Source organism: Strigops habroptila, chromosome 1 (genome assembly GCF_004027225.2).
Source record: "Strigops habroptila isolate Jane chromosome 1, bStrHab1.2.pri, whole genome shotgun sequence".
Lineage (NCBI taxonomy): Eukaryota > Metazoa > Chordata > Aves > Psittaciformes > Psittacidae > Strigops > Strigops habroptila.
In genome coordinates this window covers 843,026-862,754 of record NC_044277.2, presented here as the reverse complement: position 1 = coordinate 862,754, position 19,729 = coordinate 843,026, and the positions used below count along the sequence as shown (strand labels likewise).

At 50.1% G+C, this 19,729-nt stretch overlaps 1 protein-coding gene across 2 annotated transcripts in view; it reads left to right on the top strand.

Moving 5' to 3' along the window:
• The window catches only part of ARHGAP39 (Rho GTPase activating protein 39), a 113,669-nt gene that overhangs the window by 60,817 nt on the left and 33,123 nt on the right, over positions 1-19,729 (top strand). For both annotated transcript variants that reach the window (XM_030478029.1, XM_030478039.1), the window contains exon 2: positions 17,465-17,896. In XM_030478029.1, the coding sequence (XP_030333889.1) occupies positions 17,465-17,896 (432 nt within the window). The remainder of the gene's footprint in view (positions 1-17,464; positions 17,897-19,729) is intronic.

The following is a 19,729-nucleotide window of genomic DNA, read 5'->3' as shown; positions in this document are numbered from 1 at the left end:
GTTTCTGCTCGGTAGCATTGGGGAGCTCTTTGCTCTGAGGGTGCCCAGCAGCAGGCAGCGCTGACAGAGCTCTAAAAGCCTTGAATAGCTCCCGCTGAATGAAAAGCTGGGAAGTTTGAGGCCTTGATTTTCCCTTTTCCTTTTGTTTTAGCCCTAAATTAGCAAAGAGCAATCTTTTATCCCTCTGCATGGCTGCAGCTCCTCTAGAACTTGGGGGAGGAGGAGGAACAAAAGGCAACCACCAGCAGTCCATCATTCTGAACCCAGTATGTGGCTGTTGACAAATAGGGCTGTCGTTATGGCAATGCTCAGCCCACCTTCAGACCCCAGAGAACAGGCTTTAATAGCAGGTTTCCACACTTTTGGAAGTCATGTAGTGAGTCCTCTGATGAATTCTGATCCTTAGAGCTTGTCAAGCACTAAATGGTTTCTGTGCCCTGTGAATTCAGGCAAAGCTTTTGAATGGGATGAACATAAAAGCTCCATAAATGGCCTAAAGAGCTGGGATTGAGGGCACAGATCTTGGGAAACGATGACTTCTGAGCTCACCCGAGGAGGCTGCAGACACTTTCTTGTGTCTGCATGAGGTTTAAGGTAGACTAAACCAAAACACATTAACCTCTGCTCCTGCCTTGCTCCAGAAGCTGCAGAGCATCACTTTGAAGGGAAGGTTTTATTTCCTCTGCATAGCTGCAGACATCTTGACAAGAACAAAAGATTGCAGCATCCCAACCCCTCTATGGAATGAGGATGAGGGATACATGGAAGAGTTCTCTTCCTTGATGCTGTTGGAGCAAGTCCAGAAGAGGCCATGGAGATGCTGCAAGGGCTGGAGCAGCTCAGCTCTGGAGCTAGGCTGAGAGAGCTGGGCTGGTGTTCAAGGCCAGGTTGGACACAGGGGCTTGGAGCAACCTGCTCTAGTGGAAGGTGTCCCTGCCCGTGGCAGTGGGTTGGAACTGGACCAGCTTTAAGGTCCCTTCCAACCATTCTATGTTCTCCCTGTGATAACTAAGGTGGGCTTGTCCACCCTCATGCAGTCCTTGGCGGTTGTGCCCATGGCAAGTCTCCTCAACCCTTCTCCAGTTGGCCACACAGATATCACCTTAAACACTGGAGAAGTGTTCCAGCCCAAATTTGTCTGAGCTGGGAACAGCAGAGGTTTATCCTAAACATGGGATTCTTGCCCACAAAGTGCTGGGTGAAATGAGACAGGAGTCTAAGGCATGAAACCAGGAGTGCGAAGCACATTGAGCTGTTTGCGTGTTTGGTCACGCTTCCCGCGCCACACCACGTGTTGTGCCATCTGGGTGCTTTCCAAGCCACCATCAAGTGATGCTGCTGCTGGTTTTTTCCTTCCTTTTCTCCCTGCTGGAGTGGGCTGGGACAACACAAGTACATATGGAGACCTTTGGATGGCAGAGGTCTGTGTGGTACTGCTGGTTCTTAACAAGGACAGCACGGAAAGGCTCCTGTGGTGCTTGGAAGGGAATAGGAGTGAGATCTTTGTGATCTCCTGGCTCCATGAGGAGCATCGGAGCAGGCTCTGGGAAGCAGAGTCATGCAGAAAGGCAGCTTTATCCTGCAGCAGACAGCCCTGTGTAGCACAACAGATGGTGCTGCAGCCGGATCATTCCAGGAATGTCGTCCCAGCCGTGGAATAATTGGTGTGGGGGAGAAGCTCTTCCTCGCTCAGGACCAGATGGGTCTGATGCAGCTTCTTAGAGGGCATTGAGTTAATGTGAGGAGTTAATGAGAGCTGGGCTGCTTCAGCCTGGATCCAAATGTCATCTTCACCTACGTGATGGGGTGAGAGTGAAGACAGAACCAGGGTCTTTATCCAGGGCTGCATCAATAGGAGCAGGACCAGCAGGTCGAGGGAGGGAATTCTGCCCCTCTATTGCGTGAAGGGGAGACCTTAGAGCAGCTCCCAGTGCCTAAAGGAGCTCCAGGAAACCTGGAGAGGAGCTTCGGACAAGGGATAGAGGGATGGGATGAGGAGGAACGGCTCCAACTGGAAGAGGGAAGAGTTAGATGGGATCTTGGGATGAAGTTCTTCCCCATGAGGGTGGTGGGACACTGGCAGAGGTTGAAGGGAGAAGCTGTGGCTGCCCCATCCCTGACAGTGTTCAAGGCCAGGTTGGACACAGGGGCTTGGAGCAACCTGCTCTAGTGGAAGGTGTCCCTGCCCATGGCAAGGGGTTGGGACTGGATGAGCTTTAAGGTCCCTTCCAACACAAACCATTCCATGATTCCATAAATGGTGTACATGGGAAGGGTGAGAGGCAATGCACAGGGCTCTCAGTTTGGTTATTTGCAATGTCTGTCCTTGAGGCTGCTCACCTAAAGAGGCTGTGAGATGTCTATCCTTGAAGACTTCAGATCCTTGTGTAGGATAACTTCAAAGTTTGCTTGGGCCATGAATAAAGGTGGTTTAGGTGACCTCCAGATGTCTGCTCCAGCTTAAAATGCCATAAAAACAGTGAAACATGATGTTGGATTGTACCTCCTATGCGGCAAGCTTTCCATCTCCCATCTGGAATAAGGACTGAGGCCTTATGGGTGATACTTTTGCTCTTTTGGGGGTTTATTTGAGGTTTTTATGGAAGATACACACTATTCTCCCTAGTTACAGAAAACTGCTCCATTCTCCTCTTAAACTCCTTCCTCCTTGCTCCAGTTGGGACGCAGAGATTTCCTTTTCTCTTGTATACGCTGACCTCTGGGAAGCTTCTGTAAGAGAAGCATCTGAGATTTATGGCAGGGAACGTCCTTCCTCGTCCTCGCTGACCATCCCGGCCAAGTCTTGAGGCCTATCCCATAGTTATTGCATTTGCTGCCAAGGGGTGTGAGCCTCAGGAATCCACTGCTTGTGCCAGAGGAGTCTTTGGAAGCAGCAGATGCTCCCACACCTGCCAAGTCACTCTCTGGTGGTGGGTTCTCCACATTGGGATGGGGTTGTGCTCTTTGGGCAGCTCTCCTTCTGCAAAGTTCATTCCAAGGGCTGGCAAACACGGAATCGTTTCATTCCATTGCGCTCATTTAGTGTGATTTAGGTAGAAAAGTTGCCCTTTTAGGTGAAATGTTATTTATTGACAGCCCTGATTTATTGCTGAGAGTTAAATGTCCAAGTTTTAGTCCATGGAGCAGAATAAAACCTCGAACACTTATTTCTGTCACTCTTTATTTTGAGTTTCAAGGTTATTTTGGCCTGTCTTGATATTATTCACTTTATCCTTAAGCTGTTTTGTTCTTTCTCCCTAAGAGAGAGGAAGGAGAGTACAACTTTACTACTTCATAAAAATGGACTTTCCCACATCATCCAGCCATTGAAAATGGTTCATCTGCTTTGCTCAACACTTTTTTGGGGTAGTTTACACTATGTCAAGCACTATGGTTGCACGTGGGCTGATGGAAAAGGGGAGAAGTGCAGAAGGGAAGCACAGTGCAGAAGGGTACGTGTGCTTTCCAGCTTGTTGTAGAAGGAATAAAAGACATTCCCAGTGCTCTGCTCAGTTATTTCCTCAAGCAGGAGCTTTATGATATGCTGGAGGTAGGAATCCAGGACTCTTTAGTCCCGTCTTTCATTCAAATAGGTTCTAAGTTTATCTGTTTTTCTTCTGTGCCTTTATCATACCAGAAATAACAAACTGGATTTCCAGATGGAGCAGGAACTCTGGGTGCTCAAAGTGCTGCTGTACCAGCATCAGAGTCATCGAATTATAGAATCTTGGAATGGTTTGGGTTGAAGGAACCTTAAAGCTCATCCAGCTCCAACCCCCTGTGAGGGTGCTGAGGCGCTGGCACAGGGTGCCCAGAGAAGCTGTGGCTGCCCCATCCCTGGCAGTGTTCAAGGCCAGGTTGGACACAGGGGCTTGGAGCAACCTGCTCTAGTGGAAGGTGTCCCTGCCCGTGGCAGGGGGTTGGAGCTGGATGAGCATTAAGCTCCCTTCCAACACAAACCATTCCAGGATTCTGTGATTCTATAAATCACAGCCGGATGCTCGGGGCTCTGCTGGGAAGATGCAGACCCCTATTTCTCCTAGATAGGGAGAAGATTTGGAGGAAGGAGGAGAAGGGGGTCAACCTGCTTTTCTAAGTCCCTTTTAAATCACCCTGGCAGCCTGAATGACAGATTTCAGACCGACTGTGCTGAGCAATTAGATTCTGTACCCAGGCACAAGGCAAGACATCAGAGTGATTTATATTAGAGGGACATATGGCCAGGTTTGGGGGTGTAGGCGGCATCTCCCCTCCCTTTTGCCTCTGCTTTTTGTCCATGGTGGTGTTTGGAGGAACAACTCAAGGCTTTTTGTTTCCTACCTCTTGTTCTGGTAGCGAAATACTTGTAGAGAAGGGGCTTGGACAAGGTGGTGGTGAGGACCAATAGCTCCAACTGTCTCATGGTGTTCCATTTGCTCCTGTGCATCTCCAAAGGGTGGAGTTTCTTGTGCTTAATGAGATTTGCTCTCTAGGGCTACCCATCTTGATGCTTTGAAGCAACGAGCACTTCATGGTTTGCAGCATTATCTCCTGGTCCTATAAATATCCCCGCATCGCTCTCGGGAAGAGGGGGAGTGCTGCTTCCTCCTCGTGTTCCCTTCCTATCAGAGCAGGACTGAGGGGTTATCTGATATTTAGGCTCTTGCTGGCCATCCCTGCTGCTGTTGGGAAAGGTCATCTTGTCTTACAGGCTCTAATTGCTCCAGTCATCACAGGGAGCTTTAGGGTTGGATGGATGCAGCAACTGCAACGGTTAAATCAAGTCAATGGGAACAAGGATGGATTGTTTTCATCCCGGCTTGGCATGACTCATCCCAAATCACATCCCTCCTCCTCCTGCTTGGTTCCTCGTGTTGTCCAGATCCCAGGCGCGATGGGGAATCAACTGATGTCAGGACATTGACAGGTGGCTCCTTTTTGGCCTCAAAACAAGGAGAATCACTTATTCACAAGCAGCTGCTGCTTTCAGCCCGGCTCCATCACTGCTGAGGCTCAGGCATGAGTTAGGACAAGGTCCTTCTGCTTTGCCCTAAGCAAAACATCCTTAAGACACTGCTTGGTATTTGCAAGGCACGCACTTGACCCCAGCAGAGCTGTGCCAATGTTTAATCCTGCTCTGGCAAGCCCATAGAGAGGAGGAATATTTAGCTCCATGTGTCAGATCTGGTGTCTGTAGGTCCCTGGTCTTTCACAGACCTCCCGTTCCTTAAACATTGTGGAGTTTAAAAGCACAGGGTGTGCTTTCAGACGTGATTTCCTCAACTTAGGGTCATGGAATGGTTCATGGGACCTTAAAGCTCATCCAGTTCCAACCCCTGCCCCGGGCAGGGACACCTTCCACTAGAGCAGGTTGCTCCAAGCCCCTGTGTCCAACCTGGCCTTGAACACTGCCAGGGATGGGGCAGTCATGGTCAGTTTATTTACAGCCCTATGCTGTAAACTGCTGTAACTTCCCCACATTACATCTGTAAAATGGTTTTAACCTCCCGTGGTCTGATAACACTTGAATTTGGGAAGAGAAAGTGTGTAATCTTACTGCTTTGCTGGAATTTTTGTCCTTTTCCAGCCACTTTCAGACCCCGATGACTTTGAGGACCCTGAGCAGCTCATGGGCATAAATTTCCTGCTCATTTAAGAGCTTGCACAATGTCACTGTTGTAAGAGTGTCACTGCAGTGGGGCTTCCCTATACCAGTACTTGCTGTCCGCATCCACGCTTGGGCTTTTTTCCCTCCAGGCTTGTTTTGAAGCAGTGAATTAAGTCTTTTCCCTTCGGGATTGGGTCAGGATGAACTGGCAGCTGCATCAAAAGGAAGGGTTCCTTAATGAAAGGGTTAATAAAGCAGGAGTTCAAGGGAAGGGTGGCTGCACACATGGGGAGGAGGGTTGGGATGCAGCAGCTGCCACCATCCGTGCTGGAATTCCTGCTGCTCCTCTCCTCGCTGCCTGCTGCTGCCTGCCCAGAGCTCTGCCGCTGCCCCCACCTTGGCTTTGTTTTCATGGGATCATAGGCTAGAATCATGGAATGGTTTGGGTTGGAAGGGACCTTAAAGTTCCTCCAGTTCCAACCCCCTGCTATGGGTAGGGAAACCTACCACTAGAGCAGGTTGCTCCAAGCCCCTGTGTCCAACCTGGCCTTGAACACTGCCAGGGATGGGGCAGCCACAGCTTCTCCCTTCAACCCCTTCCAGTGTCCCACCACCCTCATGATGAAGAACTTCATCCCAGTATCTCATCTAACTCTTCCCCCTTCCAGTTGGAAGCAGTTCCTCCTCATCCCGTCCCTACATCCCTTATCTAAAGCCCCTCTCTAGCTTCTTGTAGCATCCTCGTGGAGTAAGCTCTTGCAAAACTGATGAAGAAGACCTGGCTTAGCTGAGCTGCAATAAGGCATCAGCTCTACCTGCATGGGTGTCTCTGCCAGGGCAGCGTCACATGCACCAGGAATTTGGCGGAGAGAATTTGGGAGCTGGCAGCTCAGCTTTGTGGTGTTTGATATATGGCCCCTGATGTCCTTGTCGCAATCTTGGAATTGAAATGGGGCTTCTCAGATTGGCAGAATTCCCTTTTGGATACATTTATGGGATAGGGGTTAAGTTTCTTCCTTCGATTCTGATCATTCCTGATTTTATCTTGGATTCCTCCAGGTTGTTGCTTGTTCTTAGGCCTTTGGCAAATGGCTTCATGTTCAAATCATTCCATTCACACTTCTAATCTTGCACAGAGATTATTACTATTAATAACACATTCATCATCTTCCCTCTGAAGATTTTGATTGGAAAAGCAAATTAAGATGTTTTTTTCCTCGTATTAAGCAGCATTTGAGACGCTTTTGGCAATTCCCAGCACTCGGGTGATCTTCAGTCTGATTTTTAGGAACTTCAGCCCTGAAAGTTTGGGTTTGTGACTACAACACTGACGCTGAAGTTGTACTAATGTCTAGACCTGATTTAGGGAGGCACATATGGCATGTTCTTAAGAGTGCCAGCACAGATGAAGCTACTATCCAAATAGATCTATCTTCAAGGTGGAAGCCATCTGCTACGTTGCTTAGAGGAGATGCAGCTTCACTCAGCACCCACCTTGGTCCCACCTTGGTTACTGAGTGAGAGACAGCCTGGAGACCCAATTCTGCCCCAAACTGCCCTGCAAATACTGGTGCTGGGGCATCTCCAAGTGAATAAGGTGTAACACAAGGGCCTGTAGGGACAGGACAAGGGGAGATTGAGATGAGCTCTGAGGCAGAAGCTCTTCCCTGTGAGGGTGCTGAGGTGCTGGCACAGGGTGCCCAGAGAAGCTGTGGCTGCCCCATCCCTGGCAGTGTTCAAGGCCAGGTTGGACACAGGGGCTTGGAGCAACCTGCTCTAGTGGAAGGTGTCCCTGCCCATGGCAGGGGGTTGGGACTGGAAGAGCTTTAAGGTCTCTTCCAACCCAAACCATTCCAGGATTCTGTGAAGACAAGTCAACATGAGATATCTTGGTAGTTGGTCTGGCTGGAACGACATGGTTTGGATCCACTGGTTTGGATGTGGTTTGGCTGGAAACCTGTGTGGTCTTAGAGATTTAAAAAAGAACAACCAAATAAGTGATAATAAAGTACTTCTGCTGGGCTGGTGGGTCTTCAGGCTGTTCAGCACTGGACTATGATGAATGGAAATGCAGAATGAATGTAGTAAATTAAAAGTTTCTTCTAAAGCAATGCAAGGTTGCTTTGGGAATGCTATCTTAGCATGCTGGAGAGGATGCTGTCTGCATACCTGGCTGCATGGATGGGTATCCTGCATAGAATCATAGAATCATGGAATGGTTTGTGTTGGAAGGGACGTGAAAGATCATCCAGTTCCAACCCCCTGCCATGGGCAGGGACACCTTCCACTGGAGCAGGTTGCTCCAAGCCCCGTCCAACCTGGCCTTGAAATGATATGTCCCAGCCCCTCCTTTGGGAATTACACCTCCTCTTCCCCTCTCTATCTCATCCCAGGCACTCTCCAGCTCTCTCTTCCACCTTTTTGAAAGGTCAACAGCAGCAGATGACTCATCCAGCTCAACCCACCTCTCCCACAGCACATGGGCTGAGCTCTCCAATCTTCACCAAAGAGACCATTTGTATCCTTCTGCCCTCAACCATCCTCTTTCCTTTAAAACAAAACTTCTTAAAGGCTGATACCCTCAAGACCTTGACCCCTCCAACTTGGCTGAAACAAGCCAACAAGCTACAACGTCATTAGTCTGTGTATGGAGAGATTGAGGAGCTGCTTTGAGAAGGTTGAGGTCAAGCTGGTGAATTTGCTACTTTCATGCAGATACTTGATTCATCTCTGCCTGGATTTGTTATCTGCTTTCTGGCAGCTTTCTAGACTCTTTGGTTTTGGGGTGTTAAAAGGAGATAATGCAGAGCTCATGCTCACGCTGTGAAGTTTGGATTGGGAGCATTGCTCCTCGCCTGAAAGAGGCTGAACTTGCTCTGATAAGAGGGAAAACAATTGAATCCGTCCACTCCTCTTTTTGAAGCCACCCTTTGAAGCCTTGAAGGTCTTTATGTACGAGCTGGTGCCTTATCCCAGTGTCCTCCAGGCCAGAAGGGATGTAACGCAGCCAAAGACGTTGATGCAGTTGGAACATTGGGTGATGGGAGGGGTGGAAAAGCTTCACACGGCTTCAGTTCCACTCTCTGCAGCCAAGATTTCCCTGGGAAAGAGGGAAAATATCCAGGGCAGAGCAGGGTGATCCTTCCCCACCCCGTTCCTTGCTGCTTCTGGGGATTTCCTAATCTCGACTATCCTATTTAATAGCTACCAATGAGCTTGTCCTCCTTGAACTCATCTAATTCTCCTTTGAACCTATTTATGGGGTTTGGCTGCGTTGTTGAAGACATTCCACAGCTTAATTAGGTACTATGAGAAGTAATTTCCTTTGGTTGTCTTTTAATCCTACTGCAGATAACTCCAGAGCAACCAATAAAACACATCCTGAAGTAAAATGAGTGATCATTTCCTGGTTCTCTTCCCTGCATCACTTTTAGGGATAAAGGAAACTGGATTTTCAGCAATGTCTCTGCAGGCCTAAAGCAGTCTTTGGCTGTGTTTTATGCTCCTCTGGGACTTGTCCACCATAAGCGTGGTGAGGTGCTGGCACAGGTTACCCACAGAAGCTGTGGCTGCCCCATCCCTGGCAGTGTTCAAGGCCAGGTTGGACACAGGGGCTTGGAGCAACCTGCTCTAGTGGAAGGTGTCCCTGCCCGTGGCAGGGGGTCGGAACTGGATGAGCTTTAAGGTCCCTTCAACCCAAACCATTCCATGATTGAGATGAGAACTTCTGCCTCAGAGCTCATCTCAATCTCCCCTCTGGCAGGTTAAAGCCATTCCCCTTGGCCTGTCCCTACAGGCCCTTGTCCAAAGCCCCTCTCCAGGTTTCCTGGAGCCCCTTTAGGCACTGGAGCTGCTCTAAGGTCTCCCCTTCAGGAGCCTTCTCTTCTCCAGGCTGCCCCAGCCCAGCTCTCTCAGCCTGGCTCCAGAGCAGAGCTGCTCCAGCCCCATGGACCAATGGCACAGACATACAAGATGTGAGCACTTGGACTCCCCCAGTGGCGTGGTCTCTGTCCTGTTTATTCCTTCCCTGTAATTCCCGACACTTGGGATAGGGAAGGTGGCACATGACAGCGCTTTGGGATTCCTTTGGGATCCCAGCTGACCCTCAGCACCATCTCACCACTAAAGCATGGTGACCCTCAACTCATGAATCTACCGTCTCATCACGCTTCATTTCATCTGTGACATCTTCAAGCTTTTACTTCTAACATCTTGCTTTGATATAGTTTATTCATTGAGTTTTATCCTCAAATAAGAAAGATTTTGCTGTGGGCACATCCGTCGTGTTTGGATTTAGTTTTCCTCCTATGGCCTTGGTGTTGGTTCCTCTTTTCTCTCCTTGTTTATTCATCAGCTCTTCCCCACACCCGCTCGCATTCCATTTCCTCACCAATTCCTTTTATTGAAGCTTTAATTTCCTTTCCCCATCTCCATTTTAGTTTAGTTTCTATGGGAACAGAGACAAAGCTGGGAATGGAAACTTCCCACTCTCATCTTTCTACTGGGTCTTGTGTTCTGTATATGCAGTGCGGTGGCTGAGAGAGGCTGAAGTTCAGGAGGCTCCTTCCAATAGGTCTTGTGGGAGCAAGTGGTGGGGTTGGATGAAGCAGAGGGTTGCAACATGATGTTAGTTTATGCCATTTAATCTACACTTGGGGGCAAAAAGGCTGGGAAACCTCCATGGGAGCGTCTATGAGCAGAAGTACCTGTGGGGCAGCCTCCTGCCCTCCTGGAGACTGTTCCTTGTTGGTAACCTAAGGTGTCCAATGGGGAATCTCATCCTAAATCTCATGGGTTTTGGTTCCAAGTTGGAGTGGGGTATTGAAGTACAGATGGGTTTTCTGGTTTGGGAGCCCCAAGATGGTGCTTGGTCCAATGCTAGAGAACATGGGATGTCCCTCTTGGGTCTCAGCATTGAGTCCCTGGTGGGGTCAGCTCATGGTAGGGAGGAGGTAGCACATTGTTTTCTCTCAATTGTCTCCCTTTATCATGTCTCAGATGTGCATCTCAGAGAGAGACACACCTTCCCCTGCCCTGCATGGCCAAGGTGGCCTCCATGCATGCAGCAAACCTTGAACAACAGGTAGCCCTTAGCTTTGTTCTTGTGTTGTACAAGGGCTTTGTCACAGTTTTCCTGCGATTAGGGAAGACAAATTTCATTTGTATTCACCCTTTGTTGTTTGAGCAGAGCTTTGCAAAGCAGCAAAAGAATATGCAAGGTCTCTGCAGTTCCCATGGTGATTGTAATATTCATATCTAAAAGCAGCATTCTGGGTTATCCAGATAAGAAAGGAGCTGGCAAGAGCTGCAGTTAGAGAATCATGGAATGGTTTGGGTTGGAAGGGACCTTAAAGCTTATCCAGTTCCAACCCCCTGCCACGGGCAGGGACACCTTCCACTAGAGCAGGTTGCTCCAAGCCCCTGTGTCCAACCTGGCCTTGAACACTGCCAGGGATGGGGCAGCCACAGCTTCTCTGGGCACCCTGTGCCAGCGCCTCAGCACCCTCACAGGGAAGAGCTTCTGCCTTATATCCAGCCTAAATCTCCCCTGTTTCATTTTGAACCCATCACCCCTTGTCCTATCACTCCAGTCCCTGATGAAGGTCCCTCTCCAGCATCCTTGTAGCCCCCTTCAGACCCTGGAAGCTGCTCTGAGGTCTCCACGCAGCTTCTCTTCTCCAGGCTAAACAGCCCCAGTGTTCTCAGCCTGTCTTCCTATGGGAGATGCTCTAATTCATGGTGTCAAGCTGTCAGAGAGAGCTGGGAGGTTTAGCCCTATGCAAAACCACTCCTCCATGGACTGGCTTCCAGAAGGGCTGAAGAAGACCCTGATTAGCTGAGAGCAAGTAGGAGCTTTCTTAGAAAGCATTTCAAGTGAACCCCCTGCAGCAATGGTGAATCTAAATACGTGTTGTCCCAGTTTAACCAGGGCCAGGAATTACTTAGGGGTGTAATTTAGATTGTAAATTACTCCTGAGTTGCAAATCTCATGTTCATATCTCCTGCAAATAAGAGGCAGTAGAGGAGTATGGGGAAGTTTAGTGCAGACACCATCGGTTCTGTCGTGTTGTGATGCCCCAACGTGTGTGAGGGTCTCTTCCAGAGCTGGGGTGTCCAAAAGAGCATCTCTCAAACCTGGGTCATTGGAGGTCTGCAGAGTAGTGAGTGATCTGCAGCATCCTGCCACTCGTTCTTCAGCTGCCAGATTCCCTTCAGATGACTAAAATATCCCATGGTTTTCCATGCAGCACCATTGACACACTTTAAATGGCGAAGGGGATGATGCAGCACTGAGCGAAAGGTGTTTGAGATGCATTTAAGCACCCCACATGCAGCAGGAAAAAGGACCCTCAATGTGTTTTAAAGTATGGAGTAGCAGGCTGGTGGTGGAAAGAAAGAGATCATAGAATCATGGAATGCTTTGGGTTGGAAGCAACCTTTTTGACCTCATTGGGATGACTGTGTTCATCTCTAGGGCCCCCAACACAGAGTGGTTCCTCCAGTGGTACCTCTTTTGTAAGATGAGGACTTGTGCAAACTAGACTTTCCCCTCCTAAAACCTCCCAGCAGAGCACTGCAAGCAGGAGGTTGATCACTCTCCTTCCTACCACTCACCATCTCCTTCTGGACCAGACGATGAGCTTCAGGGACAAATGCTAAGGAAGCTTTTCTACACGTGTCAGAGCTTGTTCCACTCAATGTGACATTTAGTATTTATTAGACTGGAAGTCAGTTTGGGTTTAAGTTTTATTTAGAGTTAGAAATGAGCTACAGTGGGCACAAATGTGCCCTGAAGTGTTTCATTACTGCATTGTCTGACAAGTTCAGGCCCTTCCACTGGAGTTGTCATCTCCAGTCTCTCAGACACGATGCCCAAATGACCCCAAAGAACTTCTTGGCTTTGGAAGAGCACCAAGATTTACAACAGGAATCATAGAATCATGGAATGGTTTGGGTTGGAAGGGACCTTAAAGCTCATCCAGTCCCAACCCTTTGCCACGGGCAGGGACACCTTCCACTAGAGCAGGTTGCTCCAAGCCCCTGTGTCCAACCTGGCCTTGAACACTGCCAGGGATGGGGCAGCCACAGCTTCTCTGGGCACCCTGTGCCAGCGCCTCAGCACCCTCACAGGGAAGAGCTTCTGCCTCAGAGCTCATCTCAGTCTCCCCTCTGGCAGGTTAAAGCCATTCCCCTTGTCCTGTCCCTCCAGGCCCTTGTCCAAAGCCCCTCTCCAGGTTTCCTGCAGCCCCTTTAGGCACTGGAGCTGCTCTAAGGTCTCCCTGGAGCATCTCCTCATCCTGATGCTGCAGCAGCTCCCAGCCTTGCTCCGTACCTACATCAATGCTCCAGCCCTGGCAGCGTGTCGGGCTCTGGAAGCAAGCCCAGCCCGTGGGAGCCGCAGCGCTGCAGCCCCTGCTCGGCAGCAGCTCTTTCAGGACAGCGGGAGGAAGCAGAGAGCTCTGCTCCATCCTGACGTGGGTCTGCAGCAGTGTCAGCACAGGGGAAGTGCTGACCACAGCAGAGATCGAGCTCCGATCCCACCTGAGGAGATAACAAACGTTCCTATCAAGGAGAAGCAGTTGTACGTTGGGCTGAGCCTCTGCTCATCCCTTTCATGTGAAGGAAAAGAGGGAAAATCCAGCTCCAGCAGGAAGGAGCCGTCGGCCGCGTGTGTCAACGTGGGGCTTTGATGGGGAAGGATCTGGCTTCCTTTGCAATGTCAGGGGAAGGTGAGATGTGATGTTACTGTCACAGTGCTCCTCGACAGCAGCAACACTGGGGCATAGGCACGAGATGAGGCTGTCAGGAGAGGTTCATCCTCCTTTCCCAGAGCTGGTGCAGGGCCTGGAGCACAAGTGTGATGGGGAACGGCTGAGGGACCTGGGGGGGTTCAGTCTGGAGAAGAGAAGGCTCAGGGGGGACCTTCTCGCTCTCTGCAACTGCCTGACAGGAGGCTGGAGCCAGGAGGGGGCTGGTCTCTGCTCCCAAGGAACAAGGGATGGGACAAGAGGAAACGGCCTCAAGCTGCCCCAGGGCAGGTTTAGATGGAGCTGAGGAACAATTCCTTCCCCAGAGGGTGCTCAGGCATTGGAACAGGCTGCCCAGGGCAGTGCTGGAGTCACCAGCCCTGCAAGTGTTCACACCCCGTGTAGCCGAGGCCTCAGTGCCATGGGTTAGTGGTGGCCTTGGCACTGCTGGGAACGGTTGGACTTAATGATCTTGAAGGTCTTTTCCAACTTGGTTGATTCCATGATTCTGTGAATAAAGTTACAAAGTTAAACTGAGCCCAGGGTTCATTCCAACTGTCTTCCCATATTCATCAATCTAATCTGAGCATCCATTGGGCTGTTTTCTGGACAGTACAAGGAAAAGATGGAATTTTGGTGGATCTCTGGGCTTTTTGGAGCCTTTACAATGAGGTGGAGGTTTTCTAGGCAATACCATGAGTCTGAAGCTCCCTGGGCACCTTCTACTCTCCTGCTTACGTTATAAATCCCTTTAACCCAACAGCAATAAGGTCTTCACTGCCTTGAACCATCCTCAATGGGCTGTTTAAATAGATCACTGCACTGCTCAGTGCTATGGTGAAATAGGTCTGAGTCTATTTTGCCACCAGAGCTTGCAGTAGACTTCTCTACCACCCTTCAAGGAGGTTCTTTTGGCTGATGCAGTGAATAATGATGTTAAATTCATGGCCAAGACTTCATCTGGTACCCAGGTCAGTTGTGCTGAACGTGTTGCATCAGCACATTGCACGCCTACCTTTTATCTAACTCTCCTCATACCTGGCAAATTCTGTGTGTGGACCCTCTTTTGGGGCAAAACCTCAGGAATTTAGCACTCAGGTTTGTACTTCTGGAGGATTTGGTTTGACTTTCAGGCAGATGAATCTCATTTTTGGGTGTCTGATGGAAGATTGTGGTTGTTCTCCATTTCTGCTGCCCAGCATAGGGCTGAGGAAGGTGGCCCTTGGCTATTGATCATCTGCGTAGGGAAGGCACATCATATTGAGTTGCTTGAGTTGATGAATTACTGCAGTTAATTAAAAGAGTGGGGGAGATGGAGAAGCGTGAGCACTAAATTCCTTCTCCAGCAGCAAGGAAATCTTTAGCAGGGAGAGAACCTATAGCCCAGGCACTGCCCGGTGTTATTAAGCTGATAATTCACAGTGAAAACCAAGAGGAAATGAAGGAGTTTAGGATAAAAGATCCTACATTTTTCTTTGAGGTGCTGCAGGCCTTTACCTTGACTTTTTTCTAGCCCATAATGGTCCAGTTCTTGTGGGGTCCAAACAGACTTTCATCTTCTTCAAGCTCCATGGGGCTATTTTTATCCTATCCATCCTGTCCTTTCCTATTCCTATACTATCCTATTCTATCCTATCTTATCCCTGTTCCTAGCCAATTCCTATTCCTATCTTATCCTATCCCATCCCATCCTATCCTATCCCTCTCTGGTTTTGCTTCCCTGTGATATCTCTGCAATTTGAGCTCTCATTTCACCCTAAAGGAGCCCTGGTCGAAGGTCTTTTCTTCTTCCCTAATGCAGACAGCCCAATATCTTCTAGAAGGAAGATCCAAAGCCATGAAGTAGCATCTGCCCTTGACCCCATGGAGGTTATTTTAAACCAGGGTGGTCAAAGAGAAGCGTTAAAACCTGGAGCTGAGCACTGACATTAATCTCAGGGCAGAATCATGTCGATGGGAAATGCTGGGTTGGTTCGTCACGCTCAGACCCAAATGAAAGCCTTGGGTGGAAACCTGGAGAATACATTTAACTGTGCAGAGCTGGAGCTGGCCTCAAGCTCTACTGTCTCGTTGCATTAGGCTGCTCATTTGGTCTGAGTTGTGCGGAATGACATGAGGCATGGTGTGGGATTTACCCATCTCTGAGTGCTTCTAGTCTCTGTTCTGCAAGAAAAGGCTCAAGTGTGGCTATTTCTCTCTATGCCAAGAATAGAATCATAGAACCATGGAATGGTTTGTGTTGGAAGGGACCTTAAAGCTCCTCCAGTTCCAACCTCCTGCCACGGGCAGGGACACCTTCCACTAGAGCAGGTTGCTCCAAGCCCCTGTGTCCAACCTGGCCTTGAACACTGCCAGGGATGGGGCAGCCACAGCTTCTCTGGGCACCCTGTGCCAGCGCCTCAGCACCCTCACAGGGAAGAGCTTCTGCCTCAGAGCTCATCTCAATCTCCCCTCTGGCAGGTTAAAGCCATTCCCCTTTGTCCCATCCCTGCATCCCTTGTCCAAAGCCCCTCTCCAGGTTTCCTGGAGCCCCTTTAGGCACTGGAGCTGCTCTAAGGTCTCCCCTTCCCGCAGCAGAGGGGGAGAATCCCCTCCCTGACCTGCTGCTCATGCTCTGGGGATGCAGCCCAGCACTAAGCAAAGATTCCATCATTTCAGTGGATTTTTCAAAGCTGGAACCTCTGGCACATGAAAAGCTCCTGTTTTCCACTCCAATGTTTAAATGCAGTTGGAAGATGCTCTGGACCATCCCCAGGGCTTGTGGCCAGGCTGCAGGGGTCAGGTAATTGCCCCTCTGAGGACTTCTCATCTTGCAATGCTTGAGTGAATTGGGCATTCCTGAAATCCCCACGGGGGATTTGCTCCCAGGGAAAGGCTGTGAGCTGGGATCCATCACTTGTCTGACTCACTGGATGTGTCACATTTAAATGCCACCTCGTTTGAGAAGCTCCACTTAGCACGCTGGGGGCTCGTTTTGCCTTCTCTATTTCTCTACCTTTCTTAACAGCCTTGTAAATGCAGACTAGGATGGATTCCAAGTAAAAAATCTTTAATATGAGCATCCCTTGTATTTTTTCTCACAGAAAAATGAAGGATTTGGGTAAGATTTGGCTGTCTGAAAGCCTGGGGCATCCCCTGCATTATCAAAAGGTGTTGGGAGTAATCCGAAGAATGGGTTAAATGATCTCGTCTTTGGCATTACAATGTCTTTTAATCCTCTTTTGCGTTTCTAAGCTCCAATTACTGCTTCAGGATTTCCATAACCCCATTTTGCTGTGTTTCTGAGTGAGCTGGCTCAGTGTGTTGGGTTGGTGGGGCCTGGTCCTCAGCTCAGCAGGGGATGGGCTGATGGGAGGGAGGTTAAACCATGTTTTCTGCTCCCTATTTTAGTGATGAGCTCCATGCTCTATGTAGGGAGCAACGTGAGATCAACTCCTGATTTAATGAAGGTGCCCAGAGGGAACTAATTGGTGTGGAGCTGAGCTCTTCTCCCAGGATCCAGTGATAGGACACATAGGAAAGACTCAAAGCTGCACCGGGGAGGCTTAGGCTGGACATTAGGAAGCATTTCTTTACCCAGAGAGTGGTGAAACACTGGAATGAGTCCAGAGGAGGCCCCGGAGCTGCTGCGAGGGCTGGAGCAGCTCTGCTCTGGAGCCAGGCTGAGAGAGCTGGGCTGGGGCAGCCTGGAGAAGAGAAGGCTCCTGAAGGGGAGACCTTAGAGCAGCTCCAGTGCCTAAAGGGGCTCCAGGAAACCTGGAGAGGGGCTTTGGCCAAGGGATGCAGGGTTGGGATGAGGAAGGAACAGCTCCATCTGGAAGAAGAAAGAGTTGGATGAGATATTGGGAAGAAGTTCTTCACTGTGAGGTTGGTGGGACACTGGAAGGGGTTGAAGGGAGAAGCTGTGGCTGCCCCATCCCTGGCAGTGTTCAAGGCCAGGTTGGACACAGGGGCTTGGAGCAACCTGCTCTAGCGGAAGGTGTCCCTGCCCGTGGCAGGGGGTTGGAACTGGATGAGCTTTAAGGTCCCTTCCAACACAACCCAGTCCATGATTCAATGGGTATGGTTGGAAACAACCTTCAATGATCACCTCACTGAAGTCTCTTTCTGTGTTTCTCTTCTCCCTCAGGCTGGAATGGGTGGAAATCATCGAGCCTCGCACGCGGGAGCGCATGTACGCCAACCTCATCACGGGGGAGTGCGTGTGGGACCCCCCCGCAGGGGTGCGCATCAAGCGCACCAATGAAAACCAGTGGTGGGAGCTCTTCGACCCCAACACCTCCCGTTTCTACTACTACAACGCCACCACGCAGAGGACCGTGTGGCACCGGCCCCAGAACTGCGACATCATCCCCTTGGCCAAGCTGCAGACCCTGAAGCAGAACACGGAGTCACCGAGGGCTTCCACGGAGAACAGCCCCGGCAGGAGCAGCAATGTCAGCAGGGAAGGAAGCACCAGCTCCTCCTTGGAGCAGGAGCTGGAGGGCAGCGAGAAGGTGCAGGAGCAGAGGTCGAGCCGTCAGACAACCCAATATGCTGTAGTGAAAGAGGAAACGGAAAGGTAAAGGCAAGGTTGGATCCATGGGACAGAGCTTGGTGGTGGGTTGGTGGCATCAAAGTGTGAGTTGGGGCACCCTGATTGTCTGCAAGGGCTGTGGAAGAGCAGAATCCTGAGGGATAAGGGCTCTGCTCTTGTGTAGAGCATTCTATGGGTGCTCCTCTAGCTAGGTTGCTCATGGGTCTCTGCACCAAGTCTTAAAGAGTGGGTTTGCTCCTCTATAAATAGAGTAGAAGGAGGTAAAAACATCTGTAGAAGGTGTTTCTCCTTGGTAGATGTTCACTGCAGAAGGTCCATTACAGAAGGAATCCCTTGTCCTCTGTAGTACATGGTTCCAGAGTGGTGTGATCTGAAATGATTTCCCTGGATAACATCTTCATATTCATGCTATGACCATGGGTTGTCCCACTGGTCTATGGAACTCATAGCAGGGGTGATTGCTCTTCTTAAGGAGATGAAGTTGTGAATGCTTCATCCCTGGCAGTGTTCAAGGCCAAGTTGGACAGAGCCTTGGAGCAACCTGGTCTAGTGGAAGGTGTCCCTGCCCGTGACAGGGGGTTGGAACTGGAGGAGCTTTAAGGTCCTTTCCAACACAAACCATTCCATGATTCCTGAAGAATAAGTTAGTGCTTTCTATTGTCCATCTGCACATGGACAACACTCTGAGACCTCTGCACTGGTGCTTTGGGTCGCACTTTTCTGGCTCCAAAGCTGTAAAACAGGCAGCTCATGACTTAAATATTTTTATATCCTCTTAAATGTTGCCTCTTAGAGCATTAATGACCCAACAGGGACCCACCAGCACCACGACTTCTGCTGGCAACACGTTCTCCTTCCTCACAGAAACTGTGGCTGTGTGATCTCATGGCCATGCAGGACAAGAACAGGAACTCCCAGCTCAGCAAGTGCTTTCATGTGGGACCTCAGAGGCAGCTTTGCCTCCGTGTCTCACCCATCAGGGTTGGGTTGATCTTCCCTGAGCTCTTGGAAGATGCTGTGATAAAGTTGCTGAGTGTGGGGATGGCAGCGTTCCTCACCAGGGAGGTGGTGGTGGAAGAGAGGTGGGATGGATGTTTGCTGGCCCATGGTGGCCAGGTCTACCTGGGTCTCTTCAGGACACGCTGCCAGTGATTTCAGCCAGTCTTTGCTTGCCCATCGCCCAAAAACCAAGCCTTGACCTTTGATGGGACAAGGGGGAATGGCTTTAACCTGCCAGAGGGGAGATTTAAATGAGCTCTTAGGCAGTTCTTCCCTGTGAGGGTGCTGAGGCGCTGGCACAGGGTGCCCAGAGAAGCTGTGGCTGCCCCATCCCTGGCAGTGTTCAAGGCCAGGTTGGACACAGAGGCTTGAAGCAAGGGAAGAGCTTCTGCCTAAGATCTCATCTCAGTCTCCCCTCTGGCAGGTTAAAGCCATTCCCCCTTGTCCAAAGCCCCTCTCCAGGTTTGCTGGAGCCCCTTTAGGCACTGGAGCTGCTCTAAGGTCTCCCCTTCAGGAGCCTTCTCTTCCCCAGGCTGCCCCAGCCCAGCTCTCTCAGCCTGGCTCCAGAGCAGAGCTGTTCCACCACAGGACATGGGCGGTGAAGCAGGAGCTTGTTCCTGAAGCAGTGTGAAGGGTTAACAGGGATCCAGTCGATGGGTTTTAATCTCCTTGGGCTTTGCTGCAGGATCAGCATCTTCCTGTAGGAAGATCATTCCCCATAGTCTTGCACTCTGGACCACAGGAGCTGGTGAGGACACTGCAGGTCACTCATCCTTTGTGTCCTCTACCTCTACGTCCTCTTTCCTTTTCCATGCAGGTGTATTATGGGATGCAAAGGAGGAGGGAGGGTTGCTCCTG